Below are 15,831 nucleotides of genomic sequence, written 5' to 3'. Positions count from 1 at the left end.
TTGCAATACCAAGAACATAATGCCAATCACAGATTATATTATCAATGAAATAAAGTCTGCATTATTACTAGATGTATGGAAACATGTAACAGTTTCAGATCTTCAAGAGTAAGCTAGGGCCAGCCAGATTCATTCCTGTGTTGAAGTAAATAAGGATGAAATAAAAACTGCCAAGACTCTGCCCTCTTTAGTTCTCCTTAAAGCAAGATTCTTGAAAATGCCACTCAGGTAACAGGGACAAGCAGGTGCCAACAAGGTCCAGCAGGAGCAACAGAGTCAGAGGGAAGGATCCAGATATAATCATACCAACACATTTGTTATGTGTATTTTTTGGCCTGACTACATAATTTGATAGCTTTTGTTTACTTATTTCTCTATTAAAATTAAAAAGAATCAACACTGTAAGAACATTAAGGCTTAAAATTTTAACAAATATCCAAAATCTACTTGTTTCCTTAGTACTGACTGAGTCCTCAGGAAAAAAACCTAGATCTGTTTGGATGAGGATTCCAAGTACAGATGTCAAAAGCAATAATAAGAGTAATAACTACTGTTCAGTAAGTCTATGTGCCAAGCACTAGATTAAATCCTATATAAACACTATCAAACATATTCTTCAAAGGGCTTTAGGTAGTGGGTATTATTATCCTCTTTTTACAGACTGGGAAGTAAAGGCCCAAAGATGTTAAAAACTTGCACGTGGTCATACAATTGGGGAGGAGAGAGACTGGGTTCATGTGATTTCAGATAAAGCTCATGATCTTAACGGGTTTATTACACGGATTATTTTAACATAATCTGCCAACTGGGTTTGGGGCTTGCACGGGTTGACTGCACAGTCTACTCTGATGGCCCACTTTGACATCTGGCTGGCTAACTTTGGCCATTTAATTATCATCAGCACTTTTAGAAGAAGATACAATAAAAAAAGTTGACAACTGAAATTCAAACTTTATATAGTGAATAGGGGACCACTGTTTAAAAAAGTTACATTATATGTCATTATCGGTCTCCCACTCGTTCTCCAAATAATCAAGAGTTTGTACTATCATAAATACTCACTGGCAACCCAAAACACTGTCTTCGGTATGTGAGTATCTACAAGGGCATGTCCAAGAGACGCTGAGTTCCCTAACCTACCCTTTCCAGTGAGCTAGAGGACCCTGCCATCACCCTAAGGTTTCAACACATGCTACATAACCAAGGCCTAGGAGCATCACCCCAAAAGCCTGATTTATAGAAATCCTATCCCTGAAAAACATCTGTTATCGGAGCCTTTCTGCTTACTTTGCTTCATGACAGCTAATAGCTCAAGCTCAGGCTTCAGCTTTGAATGACAATTTCCACCACAAGAACGTCATGCATTTAACATGGTAAAAAAAGAATAGGAAAGAAAAACATAATTTTAATAGGCTCCACATGAACTTTTATGGGCTAAGAGTAGGTTGTTTTCATTACTATTTTCTTGAATTCTTAAATAATCCTGTTAGTTTATGAATCTGATTCACCTACATCTATAATACAACCTGCCCACCTCCATGGCTACAAGCAGTATACTGGGAAATACTTAAAAACCCAGCTCTTTGGGGGAAAAATAGTAAGCATCATGTTTACTACAAATTTTCCTAGTATAAAGGATGTGTAGCATATAATCTATAAATGATAATACAACACTCTTTATTGTCAATTCCATATAGCCAACTGATTCTTACAGAATGCTTCTGTGAATGTTTGCCAAATTTTTGGATTGCAACCAACCTATAATTACAATGGATGAAAAATAGTTCCAATATGAATATTGGTTGAAATTTTCATTTGGGCACCTGGGTGGCTCAGTTGGTTAAGCGACTGCCTTCGGCTCAGGTCATGATCCTGGAGTCCCGGGATCGAGTCCCGCATCGGGCTCTCTGCTCGGCAGGGAGTCTGCTTCTCCCTCTGACCCTCCTCCCTCTCATGCTCTCTGTCTCTCATTCTCTGTCTCAAATAAATAAATAAAATCTTAAAAAAAAAAAAAATAAGAAATTTTCATTTAAGTTAATAAATAAGACAAAGATGCTGAATGAAGAAATGCAATTGTCAATCTGTGAGTGACTTTTTTTGATGAACTGGATATTATCTTTTGTATATGCACATAATGGCTACTTAATGTCAGATGGTTAAAAAAAAATGTCAGATGGTAATTATTAACATTTTCTCCTTAATTTCTTTTCCTCAAAATCTCCCTTACTTTTTAAATCTAAAATGACAGCCAGCAAAACAATAAATCAAGCTTTGATTTGTAGAGTTTACTAGATTTCCAGGGTGTCAGTATTGTTGTATCTGAAATCAGGCATGGTAACATTATTGAATTTGGACTTAGGAAGAGATGCAGAGTAGTCAGCACTTCATAGTACTTCTATTATGTAGATGATACAAGATGCCAAGAGCCTCTAGTGCATAGATAATGGCAAAATGCACTAGGATAATTAGAAAATGATAGGTTTTAGTCTTCCTTGCTTTTTTAAAATATAATTTAATTGTAAGTCTGTGTAATTTTTTTTTACATCTGTATAATTTTTAATAATGGCTGTGCTCATCAGTTGGCTTACAAAATTCTTGAAACTGAGAAACTGGCTTTCATTGGTTGATAAGAGTTGACTCTAGCATACCACAGGGCCTCACCTTCTCTTAAAGTACTTACTTTTTTAAATGTTATTTGCAGTTTTAGGAGAAATTCACAAGTACAAAGCAATCTGGAATCCCAATGTTCTCAAAACAGCACTAAAATCAGAACTGTATCATTAGAGTAATCACAATGAGAAACCAGAATGGTCTTTTAGATAGCCTGTTTCTTTTTTTTTTTTTTTAAGGTTTTATTTATTTGAGAGAGAGAGCACAAGCAGGGGGTAGCAGCAGAGGGAGAAGCAGACTCCCCACTGAGCACAGAGCCATATGTGGGACTCGATCCCAGGACCCCTGGATCATGACCTGAGCCGAAGGCAGCTGCTTAACTGACTGAGCCACACAGGAGCCCCTCAATTTTATTTTTTAAGAGCATATGAATTACTAGGTGTTTTCCATAGAAATTTTTATTTAAGTTTCCAGCTAAGGAGTATGAAGTTCGACACAATAATTCCCAATTAAATCATTTGTATTTTTCATACTACTTATTATTCTTCTGTGGAACAGAAGCAATATTAGCCTCCCTAATTACGAAAAAAAGGTTATTTACTATTTATGGACTATTATTGTACGTTATAGGAGCCAGAAGTTTTAAACATTATCAGCATCGTCTTAAATAGGACAAAGCCTCATACTTCAATATCACAAAGCTGGTGTAAGGGCTTAAGTCCACACCGTGTCTATCTGCTTTGCTCCTGCAAGATCCACTGCAGTGTGCATGCTGTTGGAGGGCTGGCATCTGTCAGACATGTGTCTCATAACGTGCTATATACAGGAGAATGCTGACTTATTTAAATAGCTGGCAATTCTCCCTCCAAATTCCCATCGTTTAGGCCATTTTAAAATATCCTTTCTTCTCTCCTCTATTTATAAAGTGGATGGGAACTTGAGGAACAGCTGATGACAGAGTAGACTCGCGAGAAAAACCCCAGCATGCCTGGCTCATCTCCCTGAGCTTTTGACACTGGAGGGCACCTTAAATACAAGCCTGGCTTTCCTGATGTGGATTCTTTACCGTGGCTCCCCATGCAATCCAGTCTACCTGCTCTAGCACAATTATGATATTATTCAATCTGAGACTTGCGACTGAAATACAAATGAAGTTTGGAAACGTTGGAAAGATGATGGATGGGCTTTATTTATACTGATTCAAAGGGGGATCTTTTGGGCACAAAGAATGCGAGAGAAGGGCTCGGGTATGACTTATGCGTTGCTCTTGAACCTCAGCTGGCCCTCCACTGCGGAGACAAACCAAGCTTGGCCTCAATAGAGGTGGCCGGGGAGTGGTATGCAAAGGCTATGCAGAGTTCTCTGGCCTCAGAAAATCTTACGTTCTTCAAATGACCCTATAGGAAAGGATATTCATAACGTACTTCCCCACCGTTTTTATTTCCCATTCTCCATCTGAAGGAAGAGCTCACTGAAGACCCTAGCATATGTGAAGAAAAGAAAGCGACTTCCTGCTTAATGTGAAAAAGGTATTTACTGAATACCTACCAAACCTTCACTGTGACAGGTATTTGCTGAGTGCATTTACATAGCTCATGATTTCAACAACCGCACAACCTCAATATTGTGACTGCTAAATTCTGTATGAGGAAATGGAGTTTCAGAGAGAGAAAATAATTTGCCCAGGTTCAAAGAGCTTGTCAGTGGCAGACCCAGGATTCATACCAAGGCTTCTGTCTGATTTAATTCTGAAGTCCTGCTGTTTTCTAAAAAACAATTTGTTAAACAAAAAATATTTTTTAAATACTAGATTAGAACATGAAAGTGTATCTGTGTTTTTCATTTGGTTTTTAATTTCTGCTTCCCTTTTCAAAAGACATTATTTTTCAAATAGGAACATTATAAGAATAAGACATGACAGGGTGTTTATTGCTGCTGTTTCTTGGGTGGTTGTGGTATGCAGCCTTATGATTAAACCTACAGTAAGAGTATGGCAGAGTCCCAGCGTGACACATCTTAACGTGTCTTATGGTTGGAAAGGGGAATTACCAAGGTTTTGCAAAACTTTTAAAACCTTGTGAAAGACCTTGATAGTAAAAAAATATATATAACTGTTTTAAAGTGTGGAAGTCCTGCCTAACATGCAATGTTCACAAAATTGTATCATTCAAAATCTTCAGAAACCTGAAACAAGCAGCTTGATTTCTCCACCGTAATATCAGCAACTAGAGATAGAGCAACTTCAAAGCACTATGAAACTTTAACCAATTATTTCTCCTAAGAGCTGTAGGAATATTATTCTATCCATTTGCTGATACCCAAAAAATGAAGATTCAAAATTGAGATTAAACTGAGTTTTTGATAACTAGTGGATCTCAAAGGGAACAGACAGAAGAAAAAAGAGATGAAGGGAAACCGAGGCAGGCACTGAGAGCAGAAACTCATGGAATGTTAAGTGCCAAGTTATAGAATTTTGGTTGAGAAACCAGGAAATAAAGACTGATTTTCAGAGTGGGCTGGTATTAGAAACTGTGTTGTGTATGTTAGGCATATATTTTTAACTTCTTAGAAGACAGAACTACATTTATAAAACTGTTTTATATAAAACTTAGCTTAATAGTAAATGTATAAAAATGAAAAAAGCTATAATGATGATATGCAAATAGGTAGCTAGGATTTTATGACAGATGGGAAGTTTCAGGTCATATACCTGCACAAAGACATTATTTTTCTAAAATGTGCCTCTTTTGAATATCACATAAAAGGTAGATTAAAAAAAATGAACTCTAGAGGATGCATTCAAAAACAGATTACAAGAGATAATAATCTCCCCAGCCCTGAAGGAAAGCAGAGTATGAATACTTTAAGAGCATATATTGGCCCTAAGCACCCAGACACTGTTCATACTTGCCTAATACTGATTTTTTTTTTTTTTTTGGCACCACAAAGTCCAATGTGTTTTTTAAAATAGTATTTTCTTAAATTTTTTTTTTCTTCAAAGAAGAGAGGCAGAAAATGATCTCAGAAAAAAAGAAAAACCCCAGGAACAAAGCTGTCATGTTCTCTGTTTCAACTTCACAAAAGAATTCGGACTGGAAGCTTGAGCCTTTCAAATCTCTTGTCATTCAGGATATGAAATTCTAATCTAGCGGCATGGCCAGTTGAGGCTCAGACTTAATCAAATATGCTGACTAGCTGAAACAGGAGGTGGCTCACTTCCTTACTTCTGGTTTCCATCTGTAGTTGGCTCCTCACTTGCAAATTATGACAGTCACTTGCTGTGCAAGCAATGAAAATTCCAAGGTAGGGGAGGAGAATCAGTGGGCACCTAATTGAGTTTTACTAGATGAAAAGTTACATCACCCTGTCTCACCTCAGTCTCCTCTGTCTTTAGGGAATTGCTGAATTTTATATAAAGCCTATTTATAAACCACTGCAAGTGATACTTACATTCATCTTGCACTGTGACATCATTTCCTCATCAATAATTTAAGCATAAGAAATGGATTAAAGGGACTCTGAAGGGACTTCTCACACATGAAAAAACAGAAACCGGCTCAAGTCCCCAAAATATTAATTCAGTCCTCTTACCTTGTTCTTTGATCTGACGAATTTGCTTCACAGTTTCTTTTAAGATTGCACATTTGTCAGGTTTGAAGTTAAAGTTGTCTATATCATTAAAATTTGCAAAAATCAGCTCTGCAAGTTCTTCAATATATTTATTTTCCTGTTCACGATTACGTTTCTCATTGCTCCTCTTGGGACTAAAAAGGAGATACATGTTTTTATTATGAATTTGAAAAAAAGCTATTATAAAAAATGTAAGCATGTTAAACAAGTTCTAATACAAAGATAGCAAACAAAAGTTACTTACATAAACATGGAGGTACTTTGGGGGGAAAAAACCCTCAATTTGCCCTAAGTGTTGCATGTTTTTTGAAATCAAACTCACCCCAGTACATGATTATAGATTTAATTGTGTGATCATTTGTTCAACGTGCATGTCTCCCACGGGACAGTAAGCTTCACAATGATAAGGCTCAGGACGATTTGCTCATCACTGTGCTTAATACAACACTTGGTAGAAGTAGGTATCAAATTTATTGTTGAATACATAGAGGAACGTTTTAGAAAGGTAAGGGAGATTATGTTATAAAATTTTAAGATTAGTAAAAGAAGAAAGGGAACCTAACCTAGTTAGAATAGGAATAAATAAATTGGCAGGGATTTTTGGTAAAGCATAAAAAGATAAAAGTAAATCTCCATGATTTCATAGACTTCTTTAGAATGTTGGTAATCAAACCAAACAATTTTTTTAGATAATGCAAAAAACCACAGTACAGCCAGAAACAAAAGCGAAACTGACCTAGGGTATTTGTTAACTGTCCAAGCTGAATGACGTGCAAAATATACACAAATGGTCCAAGTTCAACTAAAGTTTTAAAAAGTTAATGCAAGAGAGGGAAAAATAAAAATTGGCAAGATCTTCGCATTTGAATTCGACAAAATAGCAAGTTCCCTTTGATAATAACAGCACACACCTTTTTTTTTAGTAGAGGACCCACTAAATGACATTCAAACAATACAATAAGTAAGAAATATAAGTTGTTTAATATAGCAGCTTTCTGTATTTTTAATATATAATTATTTGTATGTAATACCAATTGATAAGAATTTGTACTCAGTAATAGACTTCCATCTATTTGCCTCCAAGTATTAGCTTTATTTTCATAAACTAATAAAGCTGAGATAGAAGACAATTTCTCCATTTCATAGTGGTTACACAATTTGTCCAAGATCACCCAGTGAGTTACTGGTAGAGCAGAGACCTGAATTTGGTTTTTCTAAGTCTCAATTTTATTCCTAACTTCTACTTCATTAAGTACAGGGAAAGGCAGGGAATGGATGGAATGCATGGAAGAGCCAAGTTCCCATCTGGACCCCTCAGCCCCCCTCAACCTCTCTTCAGCAGCACCACCACCCCCCCCACCCGCAAGATGAATAAACACATGACAAATAGGTGAGAAAGGGGAGCTAATGTGTTACAAAGGCCCGAGAGCGCCCCGGAGAGTGTTCGGGAGAGGGTTCGGAGACTCTCCACCGCACTGCACCCTGGCGCTGGCGCAGCACGAGGTAAGAGAACTGCGCTCCATCGGAACAGTCTCCATTTTATCAAACTGCCTCCTCGAGGGAACTTCCAGGCATTAAAGGCAGTTTGACAGACAGATGGTTGTGGATAGCCAGGAGGTACCGGGGAAATCTAGAGGCCACGTAGTGGAGCCGAGGGTCGGGGGCTGGAATGCGCACAGTAGCGATTTAATACACTTGTTCTGTTTGGCAACTAAAAGGGGAAAAGGGAACATAAAAAATTTTTGCTCTTTCTCCTTTTCTTCCTGTCTTAATGACTTTTCCTAGTCCTCTTCCCTGTTATTCTCCATCTGATCTTTTTACTGGCTATTACTCCATCTGATCTATTACTTTAACAGAAGCTGCTGCTTTTATTTAACTTTTAAAATCATTTATATGATTTAAGTAATCAAAAGAATGAAGTCTCTCTCCTACCTTTGTTACCTAGTAGCCTAGTTCTCATCCCCCAAAATGGGTTAACAACACTTAAGTGTTTCATAATTACCCCAAAACAAATGGTTTATACAAAGGGGTAGTTTATACAAAGGGTAGTACTCCATAAACATGCTTCAAAACTTGTTTTTCTCTGTAACAATGTTCTTAAGAGATTCTTTTTATATCAATCCATTAAGCATCTTCATTGTTTTTCATAGCTGTATTGCATTCCAGGTTATGGAGGTATCATAGCTGTTTAAATAGTTCCCTACAAACATTGAGGTTTTTCCTACTCTTCTGCAATTATTAAACAATGCTGTAAAAAGTAAACTCAGTGTCTATCATTTTGCCAGTGTGAAAGCATACTGCTGGAAAATTCCTAGAAGTGGACTGCTAGTTCAAAGAGGATACCCATTTATAATTTTACTAGATAATGCTAAATTACCCTGCATGGAGATTAGAACTGACACTTCCATCCATAATATATGACATGGAACTTGCTTTAAATTACTTGTTTTACTCACTGAAGGGCCACAATCTTTGTTACCAACTCAAAAAAATAAATAAGTAAAAATAAAACTTAGTGTAAAAACAGCAAATTCTACTATGGGGTATTCTTGTCTTTATCACCTCCTGTGATCTAACAGAAAAGAAAATGTGGAAGACTCAAAATTATATAATAAGCCTGCTTTAATAGTCAAGTACACAGGGGACATCAGAAGAAGTATGTAGCTTTCAGTCCTCTTGTAAAGAATAATAAAATCTGCAACTGATCAGCATAACCCAAATGTAAGTTAAATAATATATATTCAAAGGTTTAACGGTTAAGGAGGAAAAACAAACAGTATTTCAATTAGGTGTCAAGTCAATGCTGCATGCATGTGGCTTTCATGGGCAGTACTGATTCTGTTTCTCAGCAAGAATCTAACCTGGGTCCAAGCTGGTCAGGACATTCCTTGCGCTTTCTTGTCTCTGCCCTGGATGGGTCAGAGGTGTTTTCTCCCATCCCACTCATCTTGAACACATATCAGCAACTAAAACAAGAAATGGGGAAAAAAAAAAAAAAAGAACAGAGCTGATGATAAAGTGCCTGATCAATTTACCACCAATAAAAGAACTTCGACTTCAATCAGAAATTTGACAAGTTACTGATGATGAACATTGTTTGGTTAATATGCACATGTAACTTCTAATGAAAGGGCTCAATTTTTTTTTTTACCTTGTTTAAAAGTTAAGTATTTGTAAAGGTTCACATTTCAAAAGCAAACAAGCCTACCTCATTGGGCCCAGACTCTTTAAGCAGACATTGCATTTCAGCAGCACCATGAACTACAATCTGCTGGCCCTGGGTTTCTGCAGCCAGCCTTCAGTTTCAGGAGTGATCTTGCACCATGGGGAAGCTACAGGTGTTGTAAGGGGCTCCTCCCAGTCTCTGTTTTGGGTTGGCCAATGTGAAGTCTGTGCTGCAATAGCTCACCCATGACAGACAGCCCTGGGAAGAAGCAGTGCCCCACCAGTAAGCTGAATGTTTCCAAATCCGCCCAGCTACATCTGACCCACAGATCCTGGCCTCGCACGAGACCTCCAGAAGCAATGCTCCCCAAATAGAGGATGTTTCCGCCTCCCCGTGGAGTCTCCAGTTCCCTCCACCCCTGCGGCAGCGGCCTCGATGCTCCGCCCTCGCCCTCCGCCCTCTCCCTCCCAGCCCTCTCTCCCCGGCAGCTCGCCTTCCTAAGCACACCTCCCCTCGGTAGTTTCCTTTCTCACATCCTGCCACTCCTGAGGCTCCCTCCCTCAGCTAATTCTAGCTGCTATCACCAATTCTAGCTGCTATCACCGAAGGTCTTAAAATATACTTAAAAAAAAAAAAAAAAATCAGGGAACATTATTGACCCTAACGAAGGAGGACAATTACTGGCTCCTGCTTGCTGGATTCCTTCCAATAAGAAAATAAAAGGATATACAGTAAGAGAGTGTGTTCACATTGGTCATCATCAGTAAAATCAAAATAACATTTAAATACGCAAAGAACAGAGTGACAGAGGTTTAAATTCTATGAGAACTAAACAAAGGGACTAACAAAGACGCTGGGGAAATGATGTAGTCGCTTAAGCACACGGTGCTTAATAACTGCTTAGCAAAAGAAAAAAAGTGCAGCCTAAAAAGATTAAGTCAGCATTTAAAAGTCTTTAATCTTAGAGTTTCAATTCTCTGCTATTTCCCCCTTCCTTCTGTCTCCCAGGCTTCTAAAGTCACCTTCACCCTCCTTTACTTTCTGTAGTGGCTTTTCTTCCTTTCTGGATTGGAAAAATTGGATGGAAGGGCAAGACAGTAGAAGAAGGTCAAGGACTTCAGAAAAATGCCAGAGAGTTACAGGTTCATGAAGAAAGGACAAAGAGGAAGGTGGGCGAAGAAAACACCGATCATTTTATCATTGTCACATACCCATCAAACTGCCCAGCGTTCCCTCCGTGAAATCTGCGATGCTCAGTCTCCCTACAAGTATTTCTTCTGGTCACAACTCTGATCCAAGAGGGCAGAGGAATGAATTTTTTTTTAGAGTCATGTGGAAGTAGGACGAAGAAACACTGTATCAGTTGAGGGAGGCTGCACCAATTGCACATTATATTCAAGAGGTCACACAGGAGGGAACAATCTGAAAGCTAATGCCTGAGTTTCCTGCCGTGGGAGCAATGTAGCTAAGTCCCAAGGTCCTGTACCGTGGGCACAGTTTGGGGCTGATAATAAGTATAATCTGTATTTAGTTATTTGTTTAGCATTTAGTATGCACCAAGCAGTTGCTGGCCATGATTTAATCATCAAAACAGACTATGAGAGGCAATCGAGCAGAGAAGCTGTATGCACGTAATCCATGTCCAAGCTCTACCACTTGGTTAGTTGTGGGACCTTAAGAAGTTACCTCTCATGGCTTAATTACCTTTTCTGTTAAATGGGGATAATTATTAGCATCTCCAGCGCAGGGCAGTTGAGCAGCTTAGCAAATGTCAGAGCTGGGATGATTTGTACACAGGGTTATACACTCCCTACTTTTAACGAAGATGTTATGGCAAGGGTCTCCTCATCAAAGAAGCCATTCTTCCAGTACTCACATAAGCACAGGTCAGGAGGGAGAAGGTGCAAGATATGGATTGCATGCATCTCCGTGCTTGACTCTTTCCCCTCACCTCAGTGTCATTGTCATTGTCAATGTCAATGTCATCTCAATGTCATTCATTCATTCATTATGTGTCAGGCTAGGTGCTCAAGAAGCACAAGGAGGAATGTTGCTCTCAAGAAGAAAACAAGAGGGAGATACATCTGTACATGGGGAAAACAGCAACAAGTAAACTTGGTAAAGGTATTCTATAACTGGCTCACACTCCCACGTATTGTAAGGTCCAAGAAAGAAGAACACTCTGCTGGCTGGGACAGGGAGGTACTGAGCTGGCCTTGAGGAAGGTCTAGGCGTTCTAATGGTGAGGAAGGGAGCCAGGGCATTGCAGGAGGTATAAAAGGACAGCGGGTGAAGCAAAAACCTCAACACCAAAACCCTTCTCGGATGATACCTATGAACATTCCTTTTCACCATTTCTCTTGGAACCACAGTTCTCATGGTTTTACTTACAAGCATGTAAGGAAAAATACTACCCATCCAATCTCAGTAAGCTTTTAACAAATGACCTTCACGATTTTCACTGTGGAAGCAGTGTTCTATAAATCATAAAAATTCAAGTAAATTTTTATCATCAATATATAACATTCAATATATAACAAAATGCCCCATAGAGCAGCTATATGTATTAAGTCTGTTGATGAAAATGGCTATTTGCCCCCCACAAAGTATCACCATATATATTAAAAAATACAGTACTATCAGAAAGATCAGAGAGCTTTTCAAAAGACAATATAAGTGACTATCTTACTTAAAGTCTGTACTCAGTTTTAGCTTCAGCCATCATCTATCTTAAATTTCCCAAAACATATATACTAGTAATTGTAATGTTGCACGAAGGGACAGAACTGATATATTTCAACTAAAGGGCTAGAAGGAGATAAGGAGCAAAGCAAGGAGCTAACAATTTCTGGTCTAAGGATAGAAAACCATTTGAGCAAACTGTTTATATTTTACTTGAGTCTACTCAACACTGGCTCACAAGCCACTCCATTTGTAACTTAATTTCCTTTTTTTTTTTTTTAAGATTTATTTATTTAATTGACACAGAGAGAGAGAGAGAGAGAGACAGCAGGAGAAGGAATACAAGCAGGGGCAGAGGGAGAGGGAGAAGCAGACTCCCTGCTGAGTAGGGAGCCCGATGCGGCACTCGATCCCAGGACCCTGGGATCATGACCCGAGCTGAAGGCAGACACTTAACCGACTGAGCCACCCAGGTGCCCCTTAATTTCCTCTTAAAATAAGTTATTATGGGCTAAATTTTCTCTTTATTATGTGATCGTACCTTAAACACATTTCCTCAAAATAAAAAAAAATTAACTTTATGAATGTGCTTACTTATTTTTTGGTGTCTACCCCATATGTCCTCTTTTCTGAGCAATTTTCCTGAGGCTATGTCCAGTACACACTGCCAACCAACCTGTAAACCACCAAAGGAAAGAAAAAAGAGGGGGTCTGTAGTAATTAGGGGCAGGCGGATGCACTCTGCCAGCCATGGCCATCAGGCTGGGGATGCTCCCTCTGAACCACTGCTCATCAACCAGGGGAAGACAGACAAGACTTCAGATGGAAAAAAAGAAGAAGAAGAAGAAAGAGAGAGGAAGGAAGCAAGGAAGCAAGCAAGCAAGCAAGCAAATTTAGGGCTGAAGCCTAGAAAGGAGGAGGGTGGTGGAGGTGCTGACAGGCGGCAAGCAGCCGGTCCTGGGCGCCTCTTTCTTGCCTGCCACAGGGCTAGAAGTAGATGAAATCCTGGAGCAAACGTGTGGATTTATGCCCTGGTCCTTAGTGGATGAACCAAATAAATAACAGTGAGCCTCATTAACGAGGTGCTCAAAGAGAAGTGTGGTGCTCTATCTAGAGGACTCTGATACTCTTCATGCCTTAGGTGAGGTTCAGCTGGCAGCAAGCATCAGTATTTCACACTGGAACGTGTGCTGGAGCTAGGTGAGTGAATCCCGCCCCCCCCGCAAGTGACACAGATAAAAAACAGAGAAAGAACAACAGATTCAATACATAGATTTATGACTACTAGTGTGCACTTAGGCACAGAAAAATCATCTAAAATATCATCTAAAATAAACTCTATGTATAGATGAGTTTTATTTTTTTAAGATTTTGTTTGTTTGTTTATTATTTATTTGTCAGGGGTGGGGGAGAGACAGCAAGCGAGCACAAGCAGGGAACAGCAGGCAGAGGGAGAACAGGCTCCCTGCTGAGCAACGAGCCCGATGAGGGACTCTATCCTAGCACCCCGGAATCATGACCTGAGCTGAAGGCAGACACTCAACTGACTGAGCCACCCAGGCATCCCTGGATTGATGAGTTTTAATGCATTTTTTACAGATGAAAGTTAAAAATCAATTCCCAGTAAAAGGGTAAGAGACGGAAAAAAAATAGTGAAGGGCAGCACTCAAGGTTTAGAAATCTTATTTTATTTTGTAAGTGGGCCTAAATTAATAGTTTCTTAAAGTTTCCGCACGTTTTCAACACTCACATGAAATTAAAATTCTCGAGCGTTTCACTCTCAGTTCTGAAACTGTTCAGTGTAAGTCACAAAAACTGAAAAATGACACAAGCAAACTCTTGGGTCGTATCTGATGGTAATTACAGTCATTGAGAACAAGCCAGTTTCTACCAGATGTGGGGGGTTGTGAAAGGACAAGTCTGGAAAAGGAGTTTCAATTTGTTCGTTCTTGTTATCTACAACAAACAATAATCCCGCTCTCACTGTGACAGTACCTCCTCCCTTACATCCTCTGATACCAACTTGTATAAACTAGACAGTAAAGTGTTACAGCCATCAGAATCAAGGCCTGCTTTTTTTTTTTTTTTAAAGTAACGATATTCTGGGAGGGGTGAACAATGCCAGTTATATCCTTAGCATATCGACAGAAAGCAAAATGCAATGTTAAAGCCTCAACACAATTAAAAACTGAACTCTTTGTTCATGAAATTCATCAACATAACTTATCAGGTAACAAAGCTGTTGTTCACAATACAGCCTCATACCATTAAAGCTAGTTAATCATCCAGACTTCATACAAACAATAATGTGCATTTTATCTTTTATCAGTACTGGCCATCTTCCAAATAAGGCCTGTAAAACTGTCAGATTTATTATATGTGGAACAAATTCAGTTAAAGAATAAATAAGGATAACACTGTTGCTGAAATCCAAACATAATGAGTGATCAACATCAGATCTCTCTATTGCTAGTTCCACAAAATAGTTTTTAAAAGTTAGACCCTCTGAAATTCCTTACTTTGAGATGAAATTTATAATGAAATGACATACAAAGAGCTGTTGAAACAACTTCTCTTATCAACACCTACAAGAGGAGGTGATGCCCGATAAATCATCTAGCTCTTGATATGAGCCCAGAAAGGCTCCTACAGCTTCCATGGCCTTCCAGGTCCTTTCTGAACTCTTTTTACAAGAGATACATGACATTGCTGTGTGTTCTGTAGTCTGATTCTTCATACACTTTGTAAGACTAAGAAATACTCAAGCAATACTGCCGCTGTACAATAAAACTTCACTGAAATGCTTTTCTGCTTCTATTCTATTAAATTACGAAAGGATAATCCTTTCAGAAGCCCACCTCAGTAGTGAAAGATGCATTCACTATTTCTTTATCACAAGTGAAAACATTTGCTCATTCTAAACTCGAAACATTTTTTTCCCTCAAAGTATACTGTGTTCCGGGAGGGGACCCTTTACTTTAGAAAGAACAATTTCTGGGCCAGTCTCTGATAAGTCAAAGAGAAAACAGTATCTAATGCTCAAATATGCCAAATGTGCTTTTGGATGTAGATGCCTGAGAAAGGCAGAAAGCAGAGAATGGCCAGACCTTGGAAGTCAGTAAGCTGATACAGAGATAAAAACACGGAATTGACGGAGGAGGGGAAATACCTCTTTGCAAAATGTCAAGTGGACAAAATCACCCTAAGCAAACATTGTTTTGGCAAGACCCCAACTCTTGGCAAGAATCAAATAAATATTCTCTGCAGTAAATATACAGATTATGCAAGGATATACTGTTGCCTCATATAAATAAGCAAACAAAGGAGCATTACACATGCAAATGTTAAGTCGAACTGTGTAGATTTACTAAATGCAGGGAATGAGAGCACACAGAAAAATCAGACTTTTTCTTTTCACTGGCAAAACAATTAGTGCATTGAACAGTGACAGAAGATGCTATACAGTATTTCAAAAATAAACTAGCTAGTCAGAGGGTATATTATTTTTCTCAAAGTGTTATAACCCTTTTGAACTAGATCATAAGAACACTTTTAACTTCATCTTTACAAAACGCTATACTGCTTGCTTTTCATACAATATTAATTTACCTCACATATTACAGTATGTATCTACAGATTCAAACTCGTAAAACTGCACGTTAATTCATACAGTGACAACAGTTTGATTATTGTAAAGTTTTAGGAAACTCACTTCCTACAAATATAGAATAAAAGGCATCTTA

At 38.5% G+C, this 15,831-nt stretch overlaps 1 protein-coding gene across 14 annotated transcripts in view; it reads right to left on the bottom strand.

Moving 5' to 3' along the window:
• NCOA2 (nuclear receptor coactivator 2) overlaps positions 1 to 15,831 on the bottom strand; it is a 290,419-nt gene that overhangs the window by 99,438 nt on the left and 175,150 nt on the right. For 11 of the 14 annotated variants that reach the window (XM_064588232.1, XM_064588229.1, XM_054512572.2 and 8 more), the window contains 2 exons: positions 9,102 to 9,206; positions 6,202 to 6,374 (listed from right to left, as the gene is read on the bottom strand). In XM_064588232.1, the coding sequence (XP_064444302.1) occupies positions 6,202 to 6,374; positions 9,102 to 9,187 (259 nt within the window). In that variant the 5' untranslated portion in view covers positions 9,188 to 9,206. Of the gene's footprint in view, positions 1 to 6,201; positions 6,375 to 9,101; positions 9,207 to 9,448; positions 9,695 to 10,617; positions 10,696 to 15,831 lie in introns of those variants that run through there. The other 3 variants (XM_064588231.1, XM_064588234.1, XM_045896420.3) reach the window with 2 other exon arrangements.

The sequence above is a fragment of the Mirounga angustirostris genome, unplaced genomic scaffold, assembly GCF_029215605.1.
Source record: "Mirounga angustirostris isolate CCGP_5_RB_7025 unplaced genomic scaffold, mMirAng1.0.hap1 SCAF_4, whole genome shotgun sequence".
Classification (NCBI taxonomy): Eukaryota; Metazoa; Chordata; class Mammalia; order Carnivora; family Phocidae; genus Mirounga; species Mirounga angustirostris.
Note: the sequence above shows the minus strand (reverse complement) of the source record. Positions and strands in the feature narration are given on the sequence as shown.